The sequence below is a fragment of the Panthera uncia genome, chromosome B4, assembly GCF_023721935.1.
Source record: "Panthera uncia isolate 11264 chromosome B4, Puncia_PCG_1.0, whole genome shotgun sequence".
Classification (NCBI taxonomy): Eukaryota; Metazoa; Chordata; class Mammalia; order Carnivora; family Felidae; genus Panthera; species Panthera uncia.
Window position 1 is genome coordinate 61,096,047 of NC_064809.1, and position 25,775 is coordinate 61,121,821.

The window sequence follows — 25,775 nt, forward strand, 5'->3', positions numbered from 1 at the left end:
TACCCATGCTGGCGTGCTGTTAGATTCTAGTGTATCCTTCTAATAAATACAATTTGCTTAAGCAAGTTTTCAGAAGGTTTTGTTCTTTGCAAGCAAATGATCCCTAAGACATTTTTATACTAAGTGTTTAAAAAATGTTTTTTAATGAAATGAATCAACTGCCTCTGAATAGTCAGCAGCAGTAGTCAGCTTGCAAATGCACAACATTGACTACAACTATGATGGCTGAAGGTAAAATATGTATAAGGCAAAATTTAATCTTTTTTTAAAGATTTTTTAAAGTTTATTTATTTGTTTTGAGAGACAGAGAGCAGGGGAGGGGTGGAGAGAGAGGAGAGAGACAGAATTTCAAGCTGGCTCCGTACCGTCAATGCAGAGCTCAACTCAGGGTCCCAACCCATGAACCATGAGATCATGACCTGAGCTGATATCAAGAGTTGGACACTTAACTGAGCCACCCAGGTTCCTCTAATCTTTTTTAATATGGACATTTTTCATCAAGACATTTGACTTAAGTTCTAAAGACTCTGGGTAGTCAAGAATTCAAGACAGAAAAGGAAAAGAGAGAACAACAAAATGCACATTAGCAGAATTTCCTCCACTGTCCATTTAGTTATTTATGAGAGCCTCTCATTATGGTCATCTCTCAGTGTGGTCTCCTTTTAGGGTCAACCTCCCACCGCCCCCCCACCCCTCCACAGCTCCCAACCACACACATGCCCATGGAAGACACTAATTCAAAGAGGGAAGAGTTTGGCTAAAACAGACCTTAGAGAGAGTAGCAAATGCCATGAAACCACTCCATCCTGTCTCCCTGTGTCATGTCACAGATACGAAAAACAAAAATCCACACAGAAGTGATGTAACTGGCCCAAGGACCATAGCAAATCAGAATCAGAGTGAAACCCAGTTTTCCCACCGACCAGGCCATGGCTCCTTACGCTACCCAGTGCTGCCTCATTTCTTTACACCCACAGCCCAACGTGGAAAAAACTCTTCCCTTTCAAAAAAAAAAAAATAATAATTATCAGCACCCCTACACCTACATTGTTCAGATTTTTCACAAATAGCAATGAGGGGCAATGATGAGAGTTGCAGTGTTCAAGACATCATGTCCTCTTAGCCATCAACTATTATCACACCTGTATTTCCTGCTTAAAAATATCTGGAGACTGGCACCCAATCTTGATTTATGTAAAAGGTTTACCTACCCTTTGAGGCTGCACGTGACACACTGTAAAGAAGAGAGAAACCAATGCATTGAGGATAAATGCACCGTCTTTCAGTGACTTTGCACGGAAACCCAAGCTACAGTTTTATAATTAAATAGACAACTTTTTAAAATCAGAACTTTCCTTTCATCATAATTGTATTACATATCATAATTCCTTTCACGAAGTCACATTCCTTCAAGCTCCCAAAGAAAAATCACTTACAAGAGCCAAATGCAAAGTATGAAAAAAAATCTATGATAAAGACTTAAGTGTCAGGAACTAAAAGCTCTACCACTCAAAAGTTGAACTGTATTGGTTATTCATTAGGGACTGAGGGCATGTTTAGCTCTTAACATGAGACATAAACATTCTTCTTTCCCTCCGTCCAACCTTGACTGGGGGTTTGGGTTTACTTGTTTTATTTCTTTTTTTCTAAATTATGATATATTAATTGCCTTCATTCCCTAAAAATCTATACTTATGTTCCCTTTAAACACTTTACCAATACTTTTAGAGGTTAAATCGTTACTAGCAAATCTTTAATGCCAGGCTCTTCATGGAGACTGCTGCTTAGGGTGACTTTAAAATCAATATGCTTTTTCTACATTATACATAAAGTAATAAAAAGATCATGGTTTGAATAACATGAATGGCATTAAAAAATTCATAAATCTATAACATGATACACATCTTCCTATATGGTTATTAGGTAAATGAAGTCTTTATTATTTTATTTTCAACCTAATGACTTGTTGACTAACGTGATGTTTTATTCTATAGTAATTCTAAATACATAAAATTTTAAAAAGCTGACTATTCATCTCATAAACTAAAAATAGCTCTAAAGACATCTTTTGAGACGACTTGTAATGAGGATGGCATTCATCAGTTAAGAATAAGTGGTAGCACAGACATTCTAAAATCCTGCTAAACCTCAATGAACTTTCCATCATGGCTACAAGAATCTTTCTCGTTTATAATCATTTCCCTCTACGATATTGTAAACTCATAAAAAGAGAAAGTAACTAAATATCACAAACAAGGAAGATCAAGACCATATCACTTTCTTTCATAAATGTGGCAAAGAAAAGGTGAGTGTGACAAGAAGATTTTTAAACAAGAATTCTTCCACATTGGTTTTGGTATAAATTAAGCATGAGGGGCCAGGGGAGCTAAATCTCCACACTACCATTAGTGAAAAGCTATTTTAAGCTCTTTTCATACATTAACCCATTTGTTCCTCCCAATAACCTCATGGGGTCGGTACCAGTATTCTTGCCACCCACCCACAAGGAAATGGAGACACAGAGAGTTGAAGGAATTTGCCAAAGATCACATACATGGTAAGCAGTGGAACAGAATTAGAACCCAGGCACTCTGATATGAACCCCTGGTCTTTACGGCAATGTACACTGTCTCTCTCATAGGTTTTTATAAAAATTAAAATTATAAGCTGCTCATAGAACCTGTAACACGATCTCTGGCAGTTGGTAAGTACACACTCCATGCAAGTGACAGTGGTACCTGTAATGTCCATACATGATCACGATGCTGGCTTCTGAATAAGGAAATTTTCATTCATTTGTATTTCCACAATTCTTTTTTCCTTCTGCTGGACAAGAGGTCCCTCCAAAGCCCACTTGGATTTTAAAAAACTGTTTTTTTCAAGCATGCATATTTTTAAGATTCTGTTACATTTAATCTGCAAAACATATTACCAGATCGAAACCCGTGGCAGACAGTTTTCAGAACAACAAACTGTACATCCCACCAAATTATCTGAAACCATCATGAATGTATTGCCTGGCATAGAATAATTCCTTGTGAAAGAGTTATTTATATAAACCCTGAGTATTTACAATGTTAAGATGAACTGATACTGCCATCACAATCACTCTACAACCTCTCAGCAGGCTAACATTTAAAAAGATAAAGAGAAAAAAAATTTTAAGCTGGATGCCAGTAGCATTAACTAAAAGAGCAAAGAAATCAGCACTACACTACCTAACCATCCTAAGTGCCCTCACTGTGCTCTGAAAAAGAAGAGAGAGATGTTTGGTGGCCTTGAAGCCACCCAGATTCTTAACCACCACACAGGACAGAGGTGGAGTGCTCCATATAGAAACTGGTGAGGCAATGGAAAAGCATGAGACCCGGGATCCTCTTCTAAGAGCCTATTGTGGCAGTGACAAAATTGCATGCCAACCAGAAATGCCTACATTCTGATAGTTTTCTCTTTCAACATATGTCCCTGTGCATCCAGTTGGAAAGCAGATGCCTAAGCTTGATTGCTCTACACTGATAGACGAAAGAACTTATCATCTACTGACTGAAATTCACAGGGGATTGAAGATTGCCAAGAATCAGTACCCAATCAAGATTAAACAGAATGAACCAGGGGCTGTCAGCAGTTAGGAACTCTACCAACTGCTATCCATAAATTAAAAGGAATTTTGCCTCCTTAGCATGTGATTTATTTGGAAGAAGCTTTTAGTGCTAAGTTCTGAATGAATCCAAGGAACACTTTATTGAAATGATCCATTTTAGTGCTGAGCTCAGTTCAAGAACCAAAGCAGATTATAATAAGCTTTCAGTCAAACTCATCAAGATAATTCCTGCCTTACCATATACTCTAGATCTGGTTCAAAAAGAATAACATCACTCCCAACTAATGGTTAAGAAATAGTAAGAGGAAAAAAAAGTTCTCTAGCCATAGAAGAGAATACTTTTCTGGTAAGTTCCATATTTTGGAAAAGCTACTTTGAAAGAACTCGAAAGCCCAGCTTGGCAAATCAACCCTACTAATGAACATTAAAGGCATATTAATGATACTATTGCAATAAACACAGTTCATAACTAAGAAGCCTGATAACACTAACAGAATAGAGAACCCAGAAAGGGACCCACAAATGTATGGCCAACTAATCTTTGACAAAGCAGGAAAGAATATCCAATGGAATAAAGACAGTCTCTTCAGCAAGTGGTGCTGGGAAAATTGGACAGCGACATGCAGAAAAATGAACCTGGACCACTTTCTTACACCATACACAAAAATAAACTCAAAATGGACGAAAGACTGAAATGTAAGACAGGAAGCCATCAAAATCCTCAAGGAGAAAGCAGGCAAAAACCTCTTTGACCTTGGCCACAGCAACTTCCTACTCAACACGTCTTCGGAGGCAAGGGAAACAAAAGCAAAAATGAACTACTGGTACCTCATCAAAATAAAAAGCTTCTGCACAGTGAAGGGAACAATCAGCAAAACTAAAAGGCAACCAACAGAATGGGAGAAGATATTTGCAAATGACATATCAGATAAAGGGTTAGTATCCAAAATCTATAAAGAACTTATCAAACTCAACACTCTAAATACAAATAATCCAGTGAAGAAATGGGCAAAAGACATTAATAGACACTTCTCCAAAGAAGACATCCAGATGGCCAACTGACACATAAAAAAATGCTCAACATCACTCATCATCAGGGAAATACAAATCAAAACTATAATGAGATACCACCTCACACCTGTCAGAATGGCTAACATGAACAACTCAGGCAACGACAGATGTTGGCGAGGATGTGGAGAAAGAGATTCTCTTTTGCATTGTTGGTGGGAATGCAAGCTGGTGCAGCCACTCTGGAAAACAGTATGGAGATTCCTCAAAAAATTAAAAATCTAACTACCCTACAACCCAACAGTTGCACTACTAGGTATTTATCCAAGGGATACAGGTGTGCTGTTTCAAAGGGACACATTCACCCTAATGTTTATAACAGCACTATCAACAATAGCCAAAGTATGGAAAGAGCCCAAATGTCCATCGATGGATGAATGGATAAAGAAGATGTGGTATATATATAATGGAGTATTACTCAACAAACAAAAAGAATGAAATCTTGCCATTTGCAACAATGTGGATGGAACTAGAGGGTATTATACTAAGCAAAATTTGTCAGTCAGAGAAAGACATATATCATATGACTTCACTCATATGAGGACTTTAAGACACAGAACAGATGAACATAAGAAAAGGGAGACAAAAATAATATAAAAAAAGGGAGGGGGACAAAACATAAGAGACTCTTAAATATGGAGAACAAACAGAGAGTTACTGGAGAGGTTGTGGGATGGGGGATGGGCTAAATGGGTAAGGGGCATTAAGGAATCTACTCCTGAAATCACTGTTGTGCTATATGCTAACTAACTTGGATATAAATTTAAAAAATAAAACAAAAACAAAAACAAAAAAGAAGCCTGATAACACTGCCTTAAAACTAACTTCTTTACTTTTTAAAAATTTTTATTAAGTTTCTCAGGATCCACATATGAGTGAAAACATATGATATCTGTCTTTCTCTGCCTGACTTATTTCACTTAGCCTAATACCCTCCAGTTCCATCCATGTTGCTACAAATGTCCAGATTTCATTCTTTCTCATTGCCAAGTAGTATTCCATTGTATATATATAAACCACATCTTCTTTATCCATTCATCAGAAGACCATGGGGGAGGGGAAAGGGAAAAAAAAGTTACAGAGAGGGAGGGAGAAAAACCATAAGAGACTCTTAAATACTGAGAACAAACTGAGGGTTGATAGGGGGTGGGGGAGAGGGGAAAGTGGGCAATGTGCATTGTGGAGGGCACCTGTTGGGATGAGCACTGGGTGTTGTATGGGAACCAATTTGACACTAAACTATATTTAATATTAAATGAATGAATGAATGAATGAATGAATAAATAAATAAATAAAATTTTTTAAAAGAAATTTCCCACCATTTCCATTATTCTTATAGCAAAACTCCACCATCTGTTCACCCTTCCCAGGAAAATATTTCTTTCTGCACAGAAGACCAATACCTACCACAATCAGTCACCTCCTTCTCCAGTGCCTTTACACTCACTAAGCATGTCTGCAGTTCAGTGACACCAAAATGTACCACAGGGTCTTAGCAAAAGCTATGGTCAGGTCACTACGTTAAAGAGAAATTGACAAACTATGAATATGCTCAGGATGTATGGGACAAAAGTCAGAACCGTATATCATTTTGATATGCTCAAATAATAGACTCATGGAGTAAGGACCTATAAAGTCATTATTTTTTTGTATTTTGTTTTTATTTGGTTTTACTTTTTTAATGGTTATTTATTTTTGAGAGAGAGAGAGAGCAGGGGAGGGGCAGAGAAGGACACACAGAATGTGAAGTAGGCTCCAGGCTTTGAGCTGTCAGCACAGAGCCCAACACGGGACTTGAACCCATGAACTGCAAGATCATAACCTGAGCCAAAGTCGGATGTTTAACCAACTGACCCACTCAGGTGCCCCATGTTTGTTTGGGTTTTTTTTAACTTTTATTTATTTGACAGAGAGAGAGAGAGAGAGAGAGAGAGAGAGAACAAGTGGGGGAGGGGCAGGGAGAGGGAAACAGAATCTGATAGAGGCTCCAGGCTCTGAGCTGTCAGCACAGAGCCCGACATGGGCTCACAAACTCACAAACCATAAGATCATGACCTGACCTGAAGTCAGACACTTAACTGACTGAGCCACCCAGGCGTCCCTAAAGTTGTTTAATAATAAATAATTTTAACAATAATTATACTAGTTGATTTGGTTATTGTTTTCATACAATGCAGCCTGAGAGTTAATTGGTTTCTTGGTCCTCCACCCATCATGTGCCTACCTCCCCCAAATAAATCATAATGATCTGGATAAAGTCATCTAAGAACTACAACTAAAGACCAAAGAATTTATACCACTGAGGAAGAGAGAAAATTCCCTGGCAAAATGTGGCCCATTTCATCTTTAAACAAAGCAAAGTGAGGAAAAATGATAAGCACCAACTGAAGAATTTGCAAAGTCTCTTTGTAATAAAATCTTAGTTAATATCTACCTCCACGAGGTGGTCTGTGTTCTTAACATGGATTCATCATTGAAGTTTACACTTGCATTAAGAGATTTTTAAAGTAGGGGAGGAGATTTACTATTATGAACCTACAAACTTCACCTGTAATTGTTGGATAATTTTCTGTGTAGACCTATTAGTTAATGCCATACCTCTTTCATTTGGTCATTTCATTTTTTTTTAACATTTTATTTTGAAGTAATCTTTATACCCAACATGGGACTCGAACTTACAACACCAAGATCAAGAATCACACGCTCCACTGACTGAGCCAGCCAGGCACTCTTGGTCATAAAATTTTTGAAAGCAGCAGCTGAATGAGATTGAAAATGGCTCATTTTGGTGCAACCACTCTTGAAAAAAGCATGGAGTTTTTTCAAAAAATTAAAAATAGAACTACCCTACGACCCAGCAATAGCACTACTAGACATTTATCCAAAGGATACAGGAATAGTGATTCAAAAGGGGCACATGTACCCCAATGTTTATAGCAGCACTTTCAACAATAGTCAAATTATGCAAAGAGCCTAAATGTCTATCAACTGATGAATGGATAAAGAAGATGTAGTTTATATATACAATGGACTACTACTTGGCAATGAGAAAGAATGAAATCTGGCCATTTGCAGCAACGTGGATGGAATTGGAGGATATTATGCTAAGTGAAATAAGTCAGAGAAAGTCAGATATCATACGTTTGCACATATGTGGAACTCGAGAAACTTAACAGAAGACCATGGGGGAAGGGAAGGGGAAAAAATAGTTACAAACAGAGAGTGAGGGAGGCAAACCACAAGAGACTCTTAAATACAGAGAACAAACTGAGGGTGGATGGTGGGGAGGGGAAAATTGGTGGTGGGCACTGAGGAGGGCACTTGTTGGTGAGCACTCGTATGCTATATGTAAGCAATGAACCATGGGAATCTACCCCCAAAACCAAGAGCACACTGTATACACTGTATGTGAGCCAACTTGACAATAAATTATATTTTAAAAAGAAAGAAAGAGAGAGAGAGAGAGAAAGAAAGAAAGAAAGAAAGAAAGAAAGAAAGAAAGAAAGAAAAGGGCTCATCTGAGATCGGTCAACAGAAAAAGTATGTAAAATTGAGGGTTGGGGGACACAAGAGAACTAAGTTATTCATCAGTAATGCAGACTTTCAACAGATTTTTTTTGTCACTTGCAAATCTCACTTTGCTGCTAAGTTTCTCTCAAAGCTGATATGAGGCTATCAATGATTATCTGAAACACACTTGCTCTACTCACTGGGTCATATGTGTGGATAAAGGTTCAAAATTTCACCTCAGGAGTTTAACCTGCACAGCATTTCTTACTTTGGGGAAAAAGAATACAATGCAAGGTCTACAGAAATAAAGCATTAAAATGACACTTAAAAGATCAGTTACCCATTCCATCAGTGAAGGTCAAAATATTTATATGCCTCCCTAAGTCCCCTGAATTTAATTACCTCACAAATCCACTTTGGTGCTAAACTGTTCTATAGTCCTAAACTTGTCTTAGTTTCTTGATTTGCATGCCTATGTGCAAAGTATTTACAAGAAAAACTTTTTAAAGACCCACTGAACTGAAATATCTAACCACTGTCTTGCCCACAAAGGTAGAAAATGGCCACCATGGCCACCATCCCACCATGTTCCATGAGGGCAGGGCTTTGTTTATTTGGCAGTGGCCAAATTCCTAACACCAAAAATGGTGCCTCAGCAAATACTGTTGAGTGAATGAATGACCCATGACAGATCCAGCTGAAAAAAGAGGAAACGAACAAGAATCTATTGAGCTAAGAACTGTCTTCAACACCTATTGTGATCGCTGTCATTTAAATATTAAATCAATCAAGTATATATACGAAGAGTAACTATATATTGTTATATATAGATGTCAATAGGAGTTATGAGGATAAGATTTCATGTAGAATTCACTGACCTTTCCAACGCAAAACGGAAAGTGTGTCCATGTGTGAATGAATTTAACATAATGAAGAAGATGAGGAAAGGAATGTTTAATACAAAACAGTCCTCATTTCACATGGAGTAATTCAGTAAAACATAGTATCAACTGAAATTTTATCTGATTCCAGAGTGTGCACCCCAAGTCTGAGGTCTTTTTATTTCACTTTCTGCCCATAAATCAATCACCAAATCACACAGAAAAACCAGCAACTAAATAAATTTAGGGTTTTTTCCTGGGTTGGGATTTTTCCCTGCAATTAGCAACTTCTGAAATCATTTTTTCTTTTAATGTTTATTTATTTTCAAGAGAGAGAAAGAGAGAGACAGAGCACGAGCAGGGTAGGGGCAGAGAGAAAGGGAGACGCAGAATCCGAAAGCAGGCTCCAGGCTCCCAGCTGTCAGCACAGGGCCCAACACAGGGCTCGAACTCATGAACCATGAGATCATGACCTGAGCCGAAGTCGGCCGCTTATCCCACTGAGCCGCCCAGGTGCGCCATCTTCCGAATATATTTTAAGTGATAGTGTCAGCCCAATTTTTTGCCAGCCTAATGTTATACATGCAGTACAAATGTACACTAGCAAATAAGCTCGAGGTCCAATTAAAAAAAAAAAAGTTCCACACAAACACACAAACTCCTCATCCCCTGCCTGCATACTACAGGTTCACCATTTTCACGATGCATGCTGGTGTTTAGAAACCCACACAAAAATGAAAATATTTATAATATTAACTACTAATAATGATGAAGCTGGCTGCCATGGGCCGAACGGCCACCCGTGTGCCAAGCACCTATTTACATGCTTATTACCTGTATGATTGCTCTTAGTCCTGACAACCAATTTGAGAGTAAAGTGTTATTCAATGGAGTACTACGTGGCAATGAGAAAGAATGAAATATGGCCCTTTGTAGCAACATGGATGGAACTGGAGAGTGTGATGCTAAGTGAAATAAGCCATACAGAGAAAGACAGATACCATATGGTTTCACTCTTATGTGGATCCTGAGAAACTTGGCAGAAGTCCATGGGGGAGGGGAAGAGAAAAAAAAAAAAGAGGTTGGAGAGGGAGAGAGCCAAAGCATAGGAGACTCTTGAAACAAACTGAGGGTTGATGGGGGGTGGGAGGGTGGGTGATGGGTATTGAGGAGGGCACCTGTTGGGATGAGCACTGGGTGTTGTATGGAAACCAATTTGACAATAAACTTCATATATTGAAAAAAAAAAGAGAGTAAAGTGTTATTACTGCTGCTTTCACCGTTTGGAGATGAGGAAACTGAGGCTCACGGAGATAATAACTTGTCCAGGATCAAGTAAACAAAGGAGCCATGATTTACAAGCTCTCTGTAGAGATCTTTAGAACTAGGACAGAGCTGCCTTTTTGAACTTTTATTTGCTTTACCTGACTACCTTCTGACAGAAGTTCAAGTATAGATTTCAAAAACAATTTTAATACTAATCAAACGCATACTCAAAAATATAATCCTTTTCCTTTACAAACAGGGAAAATACATGACACTTTTCAAGGGAGGGAAAATGATCCTTCTTGCCCACAAACATGGTAATTCAGCAAGCCTCTGACCCAGTTCCGGCTGTACTGTATACTGCTCTTCAGACACGTTGTTTCTAAAATAAATACCCTGGTGCTCAGATTAAAAACAAAACAAAACAAAATAAAATGTAACCTACAAAAGCAGGTCATCTGATTCAATGCATTAGCACCAAACACTATATGAAAGCAAGTTAAAAGGTTCCTCATCTGTGGACCAAGGATAATCGCAAGAATTTTTCTACCTCCTGGGAGTTCAACAGAGAGGCAAGCTCCACATAAAATGATACAGGCATCTCCTCCCCAAAACTGAATCCTCGCCAGGGACTCTGGACTTGAGAGCATGGCCAACCAGCAAAGCACAGGTTTAGGGGTCAAATAACTTGAGTTCCAATCCCGACCTTACACTTACTATGTAAATGTGGACAAGGTTTTTTAACCTCTAAGATCTCTGATTTCCTCCTGGCAGCAGGAACTGTCATAGCCACCCTAAATGGATATTGTGATGGTCACACAGGGTAACACGGGGGAAGTGCTCACCCACTTCCTGGTACAGAGTAGATGGATAACAGAAAGCAAACTTTCTTCCTTTTCCCAAAGGACCTTCTTCACTGGTGTGCTAGAGCTAACTCACACTGGCTTATGGAAGATGTCTAGTAAATTTTTAGGAATTCTGCAGGCCAGTTATTAAATATGACCACTACTGAAAATTAAATTAAACTTAAAAGTTTTACAATTGTATTAAAGACAAAGGTGGTAAACACTCAAAACTCATCGCTTCCTAGTTTACCTCATTTTACTATTATCTATGCTCTTGAGGTTATGCCTATTGTCTGCTAGAGAGTGGAAATACTACATAATGGTGGGTTCTGGTACATTTCCCCCAACTCCACAGTCAGTGACATCACATTTGTAGCCTGAAATGAGCCATGGTAGTGGTATTTACGTGGAAACAGGCAAACACTACAAGTCAGGATTTCCTGTTTTGGGAGAGCCAGGTATTAAACATTCACCAGCATCCCCCTGGTATTCATATTTCATCACATCCCTCTCTGCTGCTGTCTTTCATCTCTCCACTCTGCAACTTATCTACATACACACACATGTCCAGTGAATTTAAAATAAGAATGAAAACGAACACCTAACAGCCTCCAGATAACATCCTTTTCCACCATTCCTTCACTGCCAAATTCACTGGAAATGTTCTTTCTGTGATTCATTCCAACACTTTCTTACCATCAACTCATTTATTTATTCATCTCACAAACATCTGAGTAACTACCATTAGCCAGACACTATGAAAGTAACTGGGGACACAAATGTGAGCAAAGCCCAACATGGTCCCTCCTTCACAAGAGTCACGTTGTCAAACCCACCTTGAAAGTCTCCAATGTTCTATTAAGTCCTCCTTTTTTCTCCTCCTTGGCCTTTCCTTAGAAAATGTACAATTTCCCCAAATGTTATCTTCTTTTCCTCCATGGTCCTCTATTAAAAAGTCAAGATTTCCTCAGTGTTTTGACTATTTTTCTGCCTTCTTTCATCTTTAGGAATTTCACACATTTCTGTGATTTCATCCTCCCTCCAACTCCTAGGAAACCTATTTCTCCCCTAGCCTTCCTCTCTCAGTAACTGGCACCACCATCCACTCAACTGTTTGAGCCAGAAACCGTAAAATCCACATTTCCTGCCTTTCCCTTACCCCTCTTCATCCCAAGCATTAGCAAGTCCTGGGATCTATATCCAAGAGATGTCCCAAATCCAACACAGTACGTCATCCCAGCCTGTCACCCTTGGGCAGGACCTTTCTTTTTCACTTAATCTGTATAAAAGCCTCCGAACCCTCCTCCCTGCTTTACTCTTGCCCCCTCACATCATGCACTACGACGAAGTCAGGGAATATTTTTTTAAAAAAGAAATGTAATCATTTCTCTCCACACTTAAACAAACAAAAAACCTTTATACCACCCAGAATAAAACCCAAACTTGATTTCGTGGACAACAGGGCCCTTCATGATCTGGGCCTGCCCCCTTCCTGACCTCTCCCCCTTCCTGACCTTGCCCCCTTTCAATTCCCACTTGCTCATTCCAAGGCTGGAGCCCTCTGTCCAGATCTCGGCAGGTCTTTGCAGGACTAGCTCCTCCTATCATTCACAAGGATTCAGGAGGCCTTCCTGGACCAACCGACACAACTTTGGCCAGGCCAGGCCAGCCCACCCCTCTCCATCACTCTCTATCACTCTGTCCATTCCTTGGTGGTTATCTCGTATCTGTCTTCCTCTACTGGAAAATCAGCTACACAGGAGCAAAAACCTTGTCCTCCTTATTCACCAAGACATCTCTGGTGCCCGAAACAGTGCCTGGCACATGAGAAATGCTCAACAGATATTTGTTGATGAATGAAGCAAGATCCAAAACAAAAAACAAAAACAAAAAAAAAACAAAAGCAAAAACAAAAAAAACCAGGCAAAGGCAGAAATAATTGGAAACTAAGACCCTGAAACAAGAGTTTTCTGAGACCGCACAGAGGAATAAGAACAGCCATCTGAAATGGTAACGTGCTAATAGAATGAATCTAATTTCCATCTTTATTAAATTCTAACTTGCCCATGGCTTGAGCTATTTTAGAGGCAACCTAATTTAGTGAGTACCCATTCTGGTAAATCTATGTTAATTTTCATGGCTAGGTCAAAATATTCTTAAAGGGAAAGAAAATTCCATGACTTAGAAAAGATTTCCTGCATCCTCAAAAACATTCCTGAGAAGCAGAGTCCCCTGGGCTTCCTCCCATACCTGTGCTGTAATAAATTCCTATCACATACAACAAGCAGGTGGAGGGAGCATGGAGGCAGAGTGCTCTCCTCCCCCGGGGAAACTGAGGGTGCCTGCTCTCCACTGCAAGGCTCCTCCACCGAGGACATGGTAAAGTGTTTGTTCTTCTTAACTGAGGCCTCACAGATCCACATCTCACCCCGTGCTTCCAAATCAAAGCAGACAGCAGGGTTTCTACTTGCTTCTTCTTAACTACTCCTTTCTTATCTAAATCTAATATAAAGAAAAGGGAAGAAGGGAAAGAAGGAGGGATGGAGGGAGGGAAAGAAGAATGGAGCTAGGGAAACAAGGAGAGAGAGAAGGGAAGTCAGGAAAAAAAAAACATTCAACGTTTGATTTCTCCCGCCAAGCCATGCTGCACCAGGCGGTGCTGGATGGCGAACATGGGCGTGGGGAGCCCAGCTCAGTACCTCATCATGGACCACATAGCTCCAGGAGACACTGGGAATCCACTGCTCTTGGGTTCTGGTGGCGACGGTGAGTGGCAGCCACCCCAAGCTCCTCGGTGAGGAAATCGATGCTGCTTCCCGTTCTCCCGGTGAGGCTGCGGGGGCAGTGACGGGGGCGGGGGACTCGCAGGCTGCTGCGGGCTGCGCTGATGGATGACCCCATTGCTCCTAATTGTGTATGTGGAACGGAGCAGAAACAAAGTCAGACAGAATGACAAGGTTTGCAACGAGAAACAGCAGTCCCCTGGCCCACTCCACGGTCTTGTTCCCTGGAAGCAGCCATGCTCAAGTCTTTCACCTCTTTTGTTTCTGGTACGTATTGCAATGCTTTAAAAATAACAAGAGAACATATTTCTTTTTATTTTAGAACTTATACTGACTTACTACTACAGAAGACTAGGACTCAGTCCCTCTTACATGGTCACCAACACACACACACACACACACACCCTCTTCTTCACGCTTCATCCTCCAAATATAGATTTCTTTCAAAATACTTGGTTGAAGTGATATTCGGGATTTACATAATTTTGATCTTGTAAAATACTGCTCATAGTCGATCCATCCAATGTACCTTGATTACATTTTCTTTCATGAATCCTCTGAGACAGAGTTCATAATCACTGAACGAACAGAAACTAAAACGTCTGATACCACTGAATGATGTCCAGCATTTGGAAAAAAGCAAAGGGGATTCTTAGACACTGCTACAATCATTTCAGGAGCAATGTCTGAGCACGGGACACAGTGAACATGCATCTACCCGTGGTCCCAGTAAGTCCACTCCTATGGTTATGCCCGAGAGAAACTCACATGTATTTGCACACAAAAAAATCCATTGCAGCATAGTTTACAATAGTACAAGCTGTGAAAATTACCTAAATTCCAAATCCAGAAAGAGTTAAATAAATTGTGATAATTAAGTACTGTACAACAGTTAAAATGAATGTACTATAGCTACACATATGGACAATGATGTATCTCAAAAATCTCAAGGTTAAACAAAGAGAAAAGCAAGTGATACTATTTATATAAAGTTTAAAAATACATTAAAAGATACTCTTTGGTATTCACTGGTATATACATACTAAGTAAGGGCATAAAGATAATCATAGAAATGAAAAGTGATAAGTTCAGGATTATGGTTACTTTTAGAGAAAGAGGTTAGGGACAGGAGTCAGGGAATGTTATTCTCCGGAGGGGTTACCTTCTGTGATTCTGTTTTCTCCTCTGTAAAATGAGGCCAACAGTGATTGTGGGCATTAAGTGACTTCAAGCCTGTAAATGGTGTGGCACAGTGCCTGACACATGAACAGAACTCAAGAGATATTAACCAGTTTTGGCCAGGTCTCCCTGGTACATGCTCTCCATTCCTTCCTACCACTTTTCACAACTGTAATCAGTTACTCATGGAATTACTTATACAATGTCTGTCTTCCCTGATATTGCATATGCCCTTGGGGGGAAGAAATCTTCTGTCTCCTTCTTGGTCAGGCACAAAATGAGTATGTATTGAATAGATAGAGAAAAGATGAAGGAAAGAATGAATGTCTCCACTTATGCAGAGCTGCTGGTTATGAGAGCCAAAAGTTTCTAAAAAACAAAGCAGAGGCTAGAAGCTTTTCACCTTCTGAGCTATATATTAGCAATATGATTTCTCCCATAGAACTTCTAACAGTTTAGCATAATGAAGGCCAGAAACAATTATTAAAGAAATAAAAGAGACAATTATCTCTTTTGAAAAAAGCCTGGCTCAACAGTGACCAGATGAAAAAGAATGTTGTATACAGGCAACGGTGGCCTGGAAAGTCCCGAGCCCAGAGGAGACACGACTTCAATGATGAAGTTAAAATTGCTCTGGACTGGACAGAGCTGCTCTGGACAGGAGAGGGTCTGCAGCCAGCTTTCTGCTATCAGTGAGCAAAGAAGAAAGGGGTTAGGAGGCGGAGACAAAAATGATGCAAGAAGGAAGTGGGAAGCAAGATGAGCTGATAGGTTGTTTGTAAAAAGTAAGGCAGGCACTGCCATTACTCCCATCGGTTGAGAGGTTGCAGAGGAAAGGCATTCTCATATAAGCCAAGGGGAGGTCCTCTGGCTCACAGCTTTCTTGGCAGGAGCTTAGGTCAAAATGATAACTGAGCTCCTTCCTTTTACACGCCTCTGAGATTTACAGAGAGCCAATAGAGCACTAAAGTCTATTTAAATTATCTCCAAGCACGCCCAGGCAGGAAGGTGATCAGAATTTAATGACTCATCTCAGCTTGTTGCCACTCAATAACACTGCTCTTATCTTTATGTCAAGGAGTATAAAGAGGTAGGGAATGGGATAAAAAGGCAATTTTTTTTTTTAAGCTAAAATTCTTCATCAGATAAAGCAGAAGAATAAATCAACCACGTTTTTAAGAGTTCAAAAGTAAGGGCCTTATAATTACTGAAAAATGGGGTCTGCATGTCAAACTGTAAGTAATTATGGATTTGATAGAGAAAGAAAAATATAGTATGTGCTTCAACTTTTAATGTGCCACAGCATTCTTACCATCTATAATCTACAGGATACAATGCATGTGCTTAAATTCTTTTTTTTTTTTTTAATGTGCTTAAATTCTTTAAGTGAAAATGGGCTACTAATTAAACTTGACCTTTAATTTGAATATAACATGTGAGTATTCCTGTATGGTTTAGACTGGCCTTTTGCAGAATTCCAAAACGAGACTCCCAAAACTCTTAGGTAACAGCATCATCCTTAGAACAAGTAAGCAGGTTCCAACTCAGCAGTGCTTTTTGATAGACAACACTCATTTGAATGCAGGGATTCAAGCAAGCTATTAAAAAAAACCTGTCACCATTTGCAACCACTTCTCTTTGTGAATCAATAGGTCTCCATAGTATGCAACCGAAACAATCTAGCAATAGAAACCTGTAATCAGCATGGATACTTGCCAATTCCAAATGTGGGGCTCCCAAAATCTTTACGGTCCTCACTGACTTTTATAAAGTGTGAAGAGTTTGAACATATCTGATGCATTTATTTTAACAAAACAAGACTTACTAATTTATGGGCCAAGAGGTTACATTTAACACAAGAATGTACTTTTATTTATTTATTTTTGAATGAAAGTTTGAAAGCTACTGATCTAAGTAATTCTCTGTGCATGCTCTGCTTGATGGCAAAACTTAAAAATGACTTACGATTTCTCTTGCTTGTGGGATAGGGAAAAGAGATCATAAACCAGGCACACTCCAAACACTGTGATGCCGGTCTCCTTCACCAGCATCGCACAGGTCCCCAGCAACAAACTGAGCAGCAAGAAGAAGGGAGACACCGTGGGAGGGAAACATTCCCCAACATGACGCTGGTCCACACTCCTGGAAAACAAGATTGAGACTCTTTTAATCTAAGAAGAAATATGGGTCACTGACAAACACCAACTTTTTAAAAAATATGATTTAACTCAATTTCATCGTATTCTAAGTAAGTAGGTGAACAAAGATTTCTTCGTGAATATTCATCACAGAGTTATTTAATATTGCAAAGATGAAAAAAGTAAATGCCCAACAACATTGAACTTTGGTATTTAAATTAAAATACACATAAATTATGATAAAATATGGCATATAACAAATGGATACTGAAAAAAAAACACTTAAAAATGTTTTTAACGTTTATTTATGTTTGAGAGAGACAGAGACCAAGTGTGAGCAGGGGAGGGGCAGAGAGAGAGGGAGACACAGAATCTGAAACAGGCTCCAGGCTCTGAGCTGTCAGCACAGAGCCCGATTCGGGGCTCAAACACACGAACCGCGAGATCATGACCTGAGATGAAGTTGGACGCCCAACTGAAGGAGTCACCCAGGCGTCCCCCCCCCCCACCAAAAACACTTAACATGATACCATAAAGATACAGTTAGTGACATGGAAGGATATTTCGTCAATATATTTTAAATGAATAATACTAGTTACTAAGCCATATACATGAACTCTGGAGCCAGGTTCCCTGGGTTCAAATCACAGCTTTACAGTTAACTAACAGGGTATCATGGGGCAGGTTAGTATGCCTCTCGGGGCCTCAGTTCCCTCATATATGAAATGGGATCACAGTGTTGCAGGCAGGATTACATAAATGACTTATTACATATGGAGTGGCTATCACATCATTATTATTATCCTAGTGAATATTGTGTATATTTCTATACACAAATCAGTCAGTAGATATACAGAATCCTCATTTTTCTGTGATGAAAATACAGATGTTTTGGCCTTTTTCTTTTTCTTCTGGTTAATTTGTATTTTTAAATTTATTTTCCAAGGAGATGTATTAGATAAAGTGTTTTTTTTCCTCCGTATAATTTCCAGCAGGGATTTTCAAAAGTCTCCTAGGCCTATAAATCCTTTTTTCACCTTATATCATAGAATCAGCCCACACCAAAACTCATCACTGTTCCTTCAGTAGGTGCCACACCCATTTGCCCCTAATCCTCTGAAGCAAGGCCAATATTTCTGTAGCTGCGACACCTGGCTCTCACTGGTATGTCTTGGAACAATCACCTAAAATTATATGCCAAATTTGTGGCAGATACGCATTTTCCTCTTAAGCTGGTCTAGAGCTTACATTGCTAAAATTGAGAATGGCACGCACAACAGAAACTGTAACACCACGGCTCATTATCACACAGATACGGACACGCTGCTGGCCTCATCATGTTCCCGAGTATACCAACGACACAGCAAAAGCTGCCCAGAATAAGTTTAAACCCAACGGCAACTGTGAATCTTGTTCTAATACCGGAGCAAACAGGAAGCAACTACTTGGTGAATTTGGATTTATATTTCTAAGATTTTCACAACAGCACTTCATACGATTAGCTTTGTGACTCTGTAGAAAGTCACAGAGCCAGGAATAGAGGCCTAATACCACACAGGTATCCCCTGCTTTTCAAAAGTTCACATCACTGCCACTTTACTTTTATGAAAGACCTACCTTCGTACCTATTTTCACTAACAGAAAGAAATCTGAAGAGGGTCTTTGCTTTTACGAAAAAAGGTGAAAAGCAAAAACAGCATTTGTTTGTTAGGAACCATTGTAGAGGTGCTGTTAGGAACCCACAGCAGCAGGGGCAGCCCCCAACAAGTTCCTTCCCGGGAACCACACCCGGCATCTCAGTCCCAAGCCTCCAGAGAACTGAACCGTGTGAGCCTCTGTGCCTTATCTCCACCTATTCCGTGCATTCATTAGCAAGATGTGTCCTAAGATATCAGAAAAAGCCTAAGAGAAGTTGTTTTTTGGGTCTGGGAATGCCCCCAATTTTTCCATAGAAATTAACGGTAATCGCTTCTTCACTTTGAGCCATTTCAGCTTACAAACGGTTTCAGAGAAATGCTCTACTTTCAGATAGCAGGGGAAACCTGTACTAAGAAAAGGCTCCACTCGTTAAACCGAAATTTCATAAGAATTAATTCTTTTCATTCTTGATCATCCAAGGTCTAAACCTGTTTGTTACAGGGCTTCTCAATCTCAATCTTGGTACTACTAGCATTTTGGGGAAAATGACTCTTTGTTGTTAGGGCTGTACTGAACATTGTAGGATGCTTGGCCTCTACTTACTAAATGCCAACCGTTAACACCTTTCCACTTAACGACAAGCAAAAGTGTCTCCAGAAATTGTCAAATATCCCCAGGGGAAGGGCAAAAGTGCCCCACATTGAGAACCACTTGTTTAGAATTGTATTTCTCAAGGTCCCGGGGCTCTGTAACATGGTAGGTCATCAAACTGAGCCAAAGATCAAAGCTCATAAATCCCTAACCAGACATCTCTCCACAAAGTAGGGTAACAGGATTCACTCCCCCCTTTTCTGGGCCACTCTCTGAGCCATCCACCTCGCTCCTATTCTCTTTTTAACCTGCCCCTTTCCCTATGTGGCCATGTCACAACTCAAGTAAGAATCTGAGCACTTTGGGGGAGAAGGGACACTATAATGGGAAATTATTTTATTGCTTTTCAGTATCCCAAAGCAAGGAACTTCTGTGTTTTGATGAAAGGGTGTGTATATTAGAAAACCATGGTTGAGAAATACTACTTCTAATTCAGCCTTGTTATTTTAAGCTCTGAGCTACTTTCGTGAGGATAATAAAGAGGAAAAAAAAATTAGGACCAAAATGAACGGGAGGAATTAAACCAATCATGGCCAAATGGAAGAGAGGACCATATCCAATATATACTGGCTTGGAGCGAAGATTTCAAATTCCATTCTCAGTAAGAAATGACAAGTAGGAATAATCAAGAAGCAAGGAGCACGAGGAGAGCAGTTCCTTTAAAAGGCTATGACAAAGTTGAGAATATGGCTGGAGGAGAGAGCAGCCTTGCATTTGGTAAGGGCAGGTTTCCTATCCTGATCTCCATGAAGCTTTTCTAAGCTTTTTACTGCCAAGAAGCCTCCCTCGTCTCTCAGGCAGATGCTCAGAATCCGCACTACCCCCCAGCCCCCAACATGACAGAAATTCCCAAGGGGACAGCATTATTGTAACCACACAGAAGGGCATTCTTAGCCATACATACATACATACCTATTGTAGGAGAGAAAGGCCAACAGAAACAGCAGGCATGCTAACACGTCAGCTCTGCCAACAATTCCAGCCACCTAGAAAGTTTGAAAAGATAAAAACCTCAGAAAGTCACTTTCAGGAAACCGTTATAGAATGGATTCGTTTTTAGATGAATGAAAAGTATGATAAAATAAGAAAACACATTCTTCTTCAAAATTTGACTTATGACTAACCACCTCTTGTATCATATATATAACGATAAGTTTATAGGAGGAAAAAAAAAGGAAGGGAAAATATTTTCATGCTTAATTTCATTTTAACCTTTCTTCTCTAGAAGGCCAATTCATATCACCAAAGCTTATTCCTTTGTTGATTTATTCAAAAATATTTTCTGAGTAATGACTGAAGGCCAGACACTGTGCTAGTCTTCAGGTAGCAGAGTGCTAATAGAGCAGAAGATATTTACAGAGTATTAGAAAAAAATAAGTTTAGGAAACAATACTGGTAAAAACAGGAATGAGTATAAACACTTGATGGCCATGTATGTATGTGTGTCTGTGTCAGTGTGTTTCTTAGTTCTGTCGCTGAAAGAGCCTAAACGCAAGCTACCCCACTAGCAAAGAGTCATCCTGGCACTGACCACACACATTCCTCCACTAAGGAGAACGGTGGTCCATGGAGAAGTGGCTGACTCCAGGGCTGAGGCGAAGGAGTTCGAACCCTGAGTCAGGCTCTGTGCTGAAGGGTTCAAAGCCTGGAGGCTGCTTCAGATTCTGTGTCTCCCTCTCTCTCTGCCCCTCCCCACTCACACTCTCAAAAATAAATGAACATTAAATTTTTTTTTAAGTGACAGGTATGTGTCAAAAGGGCACAGAAGCTGGTGACAAAGGGCTCCCACCGACCAAATATCAGACCATTTGAACATCAAAATAAGTAAAGACGATAATAAAATAAACCATTTTAAAAAACCAGACATTCATGAATGCATACTGATATTGATGGATAGATGACTGAATGCACAATATAAGTACACACACAAACACAGTAAGCAAGTGAATGGAAAAGAATAGAAATCTCTTCCTTACATTAAAAAGCAAGTTAATGAATGTAGAGGGAATAGTGCAGCTGACAAATAGCCATTTTGTTTCCAAAAGAGTCAAGATTAGATAGAGCAAGAACATCACAAAATACCAGTGGATGCTAAATCTAGGGTATAAAGGTTTGGTGAGGCAAAGCGTATTAGTAGGGCTTCAAAGCATGTCCTCATCAATTACTTGTTAAATGAAAAAGTAAAAAGAATAACTACACTATGGAGAAAACTCATTACACCTTAACTGGAGGTTCAAACTTGACTTCACCAATAAAGGGCCAATGGATGTGGCATGCCTCTGCACATGATACCCTGAGAAGGACACAATATCACTTTTGTCAAATTCCAGCCAAGGATGCATAACCTGAATGTAATCATGAGAAAACATCCGACAAACCCAGGATGAGGAATGTTCTATTAAATACATAAATAAATATATTTTACATTAATAAAGTATAAAATACAACAATTATACGTCATCTGGTAACATTAAAATTCCAGTATTTTAATATGTTCTAATTTATACCATATCATGATTTATTATGTTACAACTCCTATAATCTAATGTATTATAATATTACATATATGATATTATTATATAATACATGTATGTATATTATACCTGCATAATCTACTACATGTGCATATATTATGTATTAACAACTTATATACTATATTTTATATTTTTACATATTTCTATATTTCTGTATTTACATACAATATATAGTTACACTATTTTTATTTATATATTATAAATTTTAACATATATATAAATCATGTGTTATACTTTGTATACGTGTTATATATATTATAATCATTTGATATAATATGAATGTTTATATATGTTATATAACATCAACTGCAATGTTATAATAAACATCATGTAAACATTTTATATTATGCACATTAAATATAAGTTTTAAATTATATTTAAAGCTGTGAGTTATATTATAAAAAGACAATGAAGACTGGTAACTACTCCAAACTTAAGGAGACTGAAGAGAATGACTAATGGCCTTGGTTTTAGAAAATACACAATTAAATTATTCTGGTGCAAAGAGGCATGAATTACACAACCTACTCTCAAATGCTTCAGAATACAAATAATATTTTCATATATTAAGGGAGACAGAGAGGAAGAATGACAAAACAAATGTGGCAAAATGTTAAAAATTGATGAGTCTGGATAAAGAGTATATGGTCACTTTATTTTTGAGGTTTAAAATTATTTTTTTTAATGTGTTACTTTAGAAAGGTACTAAAATGGAAGAGGGGTAGAGGACAGATAGCTTTTTATAAATCTTTGTATTATTTCATTACTACTTAAAATGTGTGTGCATTTCTCTTACTCTTTTGAAATCCAAGAAACAAAACTGTAAAGGAAAAAAATGGAGGATGGTTCAAAGAATGCTTCAAAAAAGGCCACGTATGAGCTGGATCTTAAAGATGAGTCAGAGCTCACAAGGGAAATGAACAGGGTTGACATTTCAGGCACAGAGAACAGCATCACCCAAACCACAGAGGACCTGAAGTCCACAGTGTGTTAGAGAATCAACCATAATTAATAGTGGAAAATAGAGTTCTGGGAAATGTACCTATAAATACTCTCATATAATGAGCACACTTTGCATTCATAAAGAAGAGGGAATGACACATGCATGGAACTAGGCCATCCAAGGCTTGAATACAGACTCCTTCTCTTGCCATTTGAATAAGACTCAATTTTGTTATCTTTAATTTCTGGGATTTGGTTTTGTTATCTTTAAAATGAGTATAACACCCACATCTCACGTTACTGTTATAATTAATGAGTTATATATATATATATATATATATATATATATATATATATACATTTTATATATATAAAGTGTATATATATATAAACTTCATTAGATAAATGAATAGTTTAGTTAAAAATATAAATAGAATGTAATTTAGTTATATACCTGCATATGGATTGACAGCAAGTCACATATTGAGAAAAATTCAAGTCCAATGTACACCAAGAGAAAACTGGATACAGCCAAAGAATTACACTAGCAGTACAGAGTTAAAAGGAATTAGCTAATGTGGCTGCCTGGACTATACACTGTTCATTGATCCATTCATTTATAAGGCATTTGCATGCTAAATCAGGAAGATTGCATGACACAAAGGAGGTACACAGTGACAATATGGTGTCACCTCAGCGTCAGAACCAGCTCAGACTTACAGTCTGTAGAGCAACAATTGCACACAGGTTAACTGTGAGCCCAGATCTGCTCAGTCTACACCACCACATCTCTGAGCATTGAGCTCAGCATCACCTGCGAGGCCTCTAGAACACTAAACAGAGAGCCCAACTCACTAGCAACAAAGTCTTGGGAGAAAGCCACACATCTGGACCCAGAGGGACGCTCACCACAGCACAACTGATGTGGCCAACTCACACAACAGCAAGAGGTGCAAGCTGATATTGGGTGTAGCAAGTTGGAATGTGGCAATCACAAACTAGGCAAGCATAACTAATGTGCTAAAGGAGCCTGAAGCCTACTTCTCAAATTGCAGCCAGTTAGTGCTTCTGGGAAGCAGCAGCAGCAGCAGCAGAATGTGCCAGCTGGATGTGCCCAGATATAAAGAATGTAGTGTCCCTTGGAGCGGAAGCTCAGAGGGGTTGTTGAAATGTTAATGCTAACAGTGACAGACTCTGTGGCCAGTTTCAAACCACCAAGCATTCACTGAACACCTACTCTATATCCCTGTTGAGCTGGGGTCTCTGGGGCAAGAGGGTTAGATGTCTTAAAAACAAGGTGCTTGACACCAACTACTATATGTCAAGACCAACCATTCACTTTCCCTGTGATTCAATTAGTCGGTAGCATCATATTCAGTAATTGCATGATTTATTCCACTCAACAAACATTTTCCAAGTGCCTCCTATTTGCCAGGTACTGTGCCAGCTGGAGGGATATAACCTGCCTCAAGGAGTTTAACATCTGGTTGGGAGTCAAAAGAGGGTACTGCATGTATCATAAAGAGGAGAAATCATTGCCATGAGAGAATGGAGAGATTAATTTTGACTGTAGAATCTGGGAAGGCTTCATGGAAAGGCTGGTGTTATACACTAACATCTAAAGGAGAGGCAAGAAGGGCTCAGTAAGTTGAAGACAGGGGAATGTGAATCCTGGGTCAGGGAAGGAACACAGAAGCATTCCAGGCAGAGGAAAAGACCAGTCTTAAAACACAGGTGTTTCTGGAAGGGAAAGCATAAAGGGATGAAAGCATGGAGTAAATGAAAATGGACAGGAATGGGCAATGGGAAGCAAACTGGGATGCTAAGTTGGGGCTCCTGGGTTTGATTCTATGGCAACGTAGGCTGAACTGTAGGGTGATGGGAAATACAAAGGACCCAGCCAAAAATACATGCAGATGGATAGCATGTACTTCTGCCTCAAGCTGCAGGTTTTCATCATCAAAAGGGTAGCTGTAACTTGGGAACTGAACTCTGTAACACATACTCAAGTAATGGAAAAAAATGAGTGAGCATCATCAGGGTAGAATGGAAACAATGTAACATTCAGATCTAGGTCCTAGTGAGCTTAACAGAATCACATGTGGAAATTACCAATTAAGAATTTAATTTGTCCCCAAAACTTGTTATTCTTTAGAATAACATTCATAGGATTTGTACAAAGTATTGCATGTGTATCAAGTTATTGATTGTTCCATCTGCAAGAATGAGTCCCATTAGTGTTAGACAGGGACAGGAAACACACACTTAACACATCCAACAGCTGAAAGCCAGAATGACTGATTAGATCACTACCAATTCTCTCCTACGTGCTCTTGTCCCAGTTCTGGAAATGTTGAACTTAACCTTCAGCTCCATGTATCAGCATTTCCTGCTCTTGCTTTTGACTTGACGTAAGTCAAGTGCATTCCTTCCAACCAATAATGTTTCTATAATGATTGCTAAGTTTTATTCCTAGAAGGGAATTACAATGATATTCCCCATTTTCCCAATTTCTCTACTTATTTATCTCATGATTCAGGATTCAGAAACACATACAAATTTCCCATGATTTCCCCAGAAATATACTGTCAGAAACCCTTCTGGGCCACCTGGGTGGCTCAGTCGGTTAAGCGTCTGCCTCTTGATTTAGGCTTAGGTCACAATCTTATGGTTCATGGAATCGAGCCCCAACATTGGGCTCTGACCTGACAGCATGAAGCGGGCTTGGGATTCTCTCTC

The 25,775-nt window shown here is 39.1% G+C and overlaps 1 protein-coding gene across 2 annotated transcripts in view; it reads right to left on the reverse strand.

Annotated features, from left to right (window-relative positions):
* The window catches only part of TMTC1 (transmembrane O-mannosyltransferase targeting cadherins 1), a 624,031-nt gene that overhangs the window by 226,804 nt on the left and 371,452 nt on the right, over positions 1 to 25,775 (reverse strand). For both annotated transcript variants that reach the window (XM_049625225.1, XM_049625224.1), the window contains exons 3-5: positions 20,473 to 20,546; positions 17,099 to 17,275; positions 13,871 to 14,077 (exon numbers count right to left, since the gene is read on the reverse strand). In XM_049625225.1, the coding sequence (XP_049481182.1) occupies positions 13,871 to 14,077; positions 17,099 to 17,275; positions 20,473 to 20,546 (458 nt within the window). The remainder of the gene's footprint in view (positions 1 to 13,870; positions 14,078 to 17,098; positions 17,276 to 20,472; positions 20,547 to 25,775) is intronic.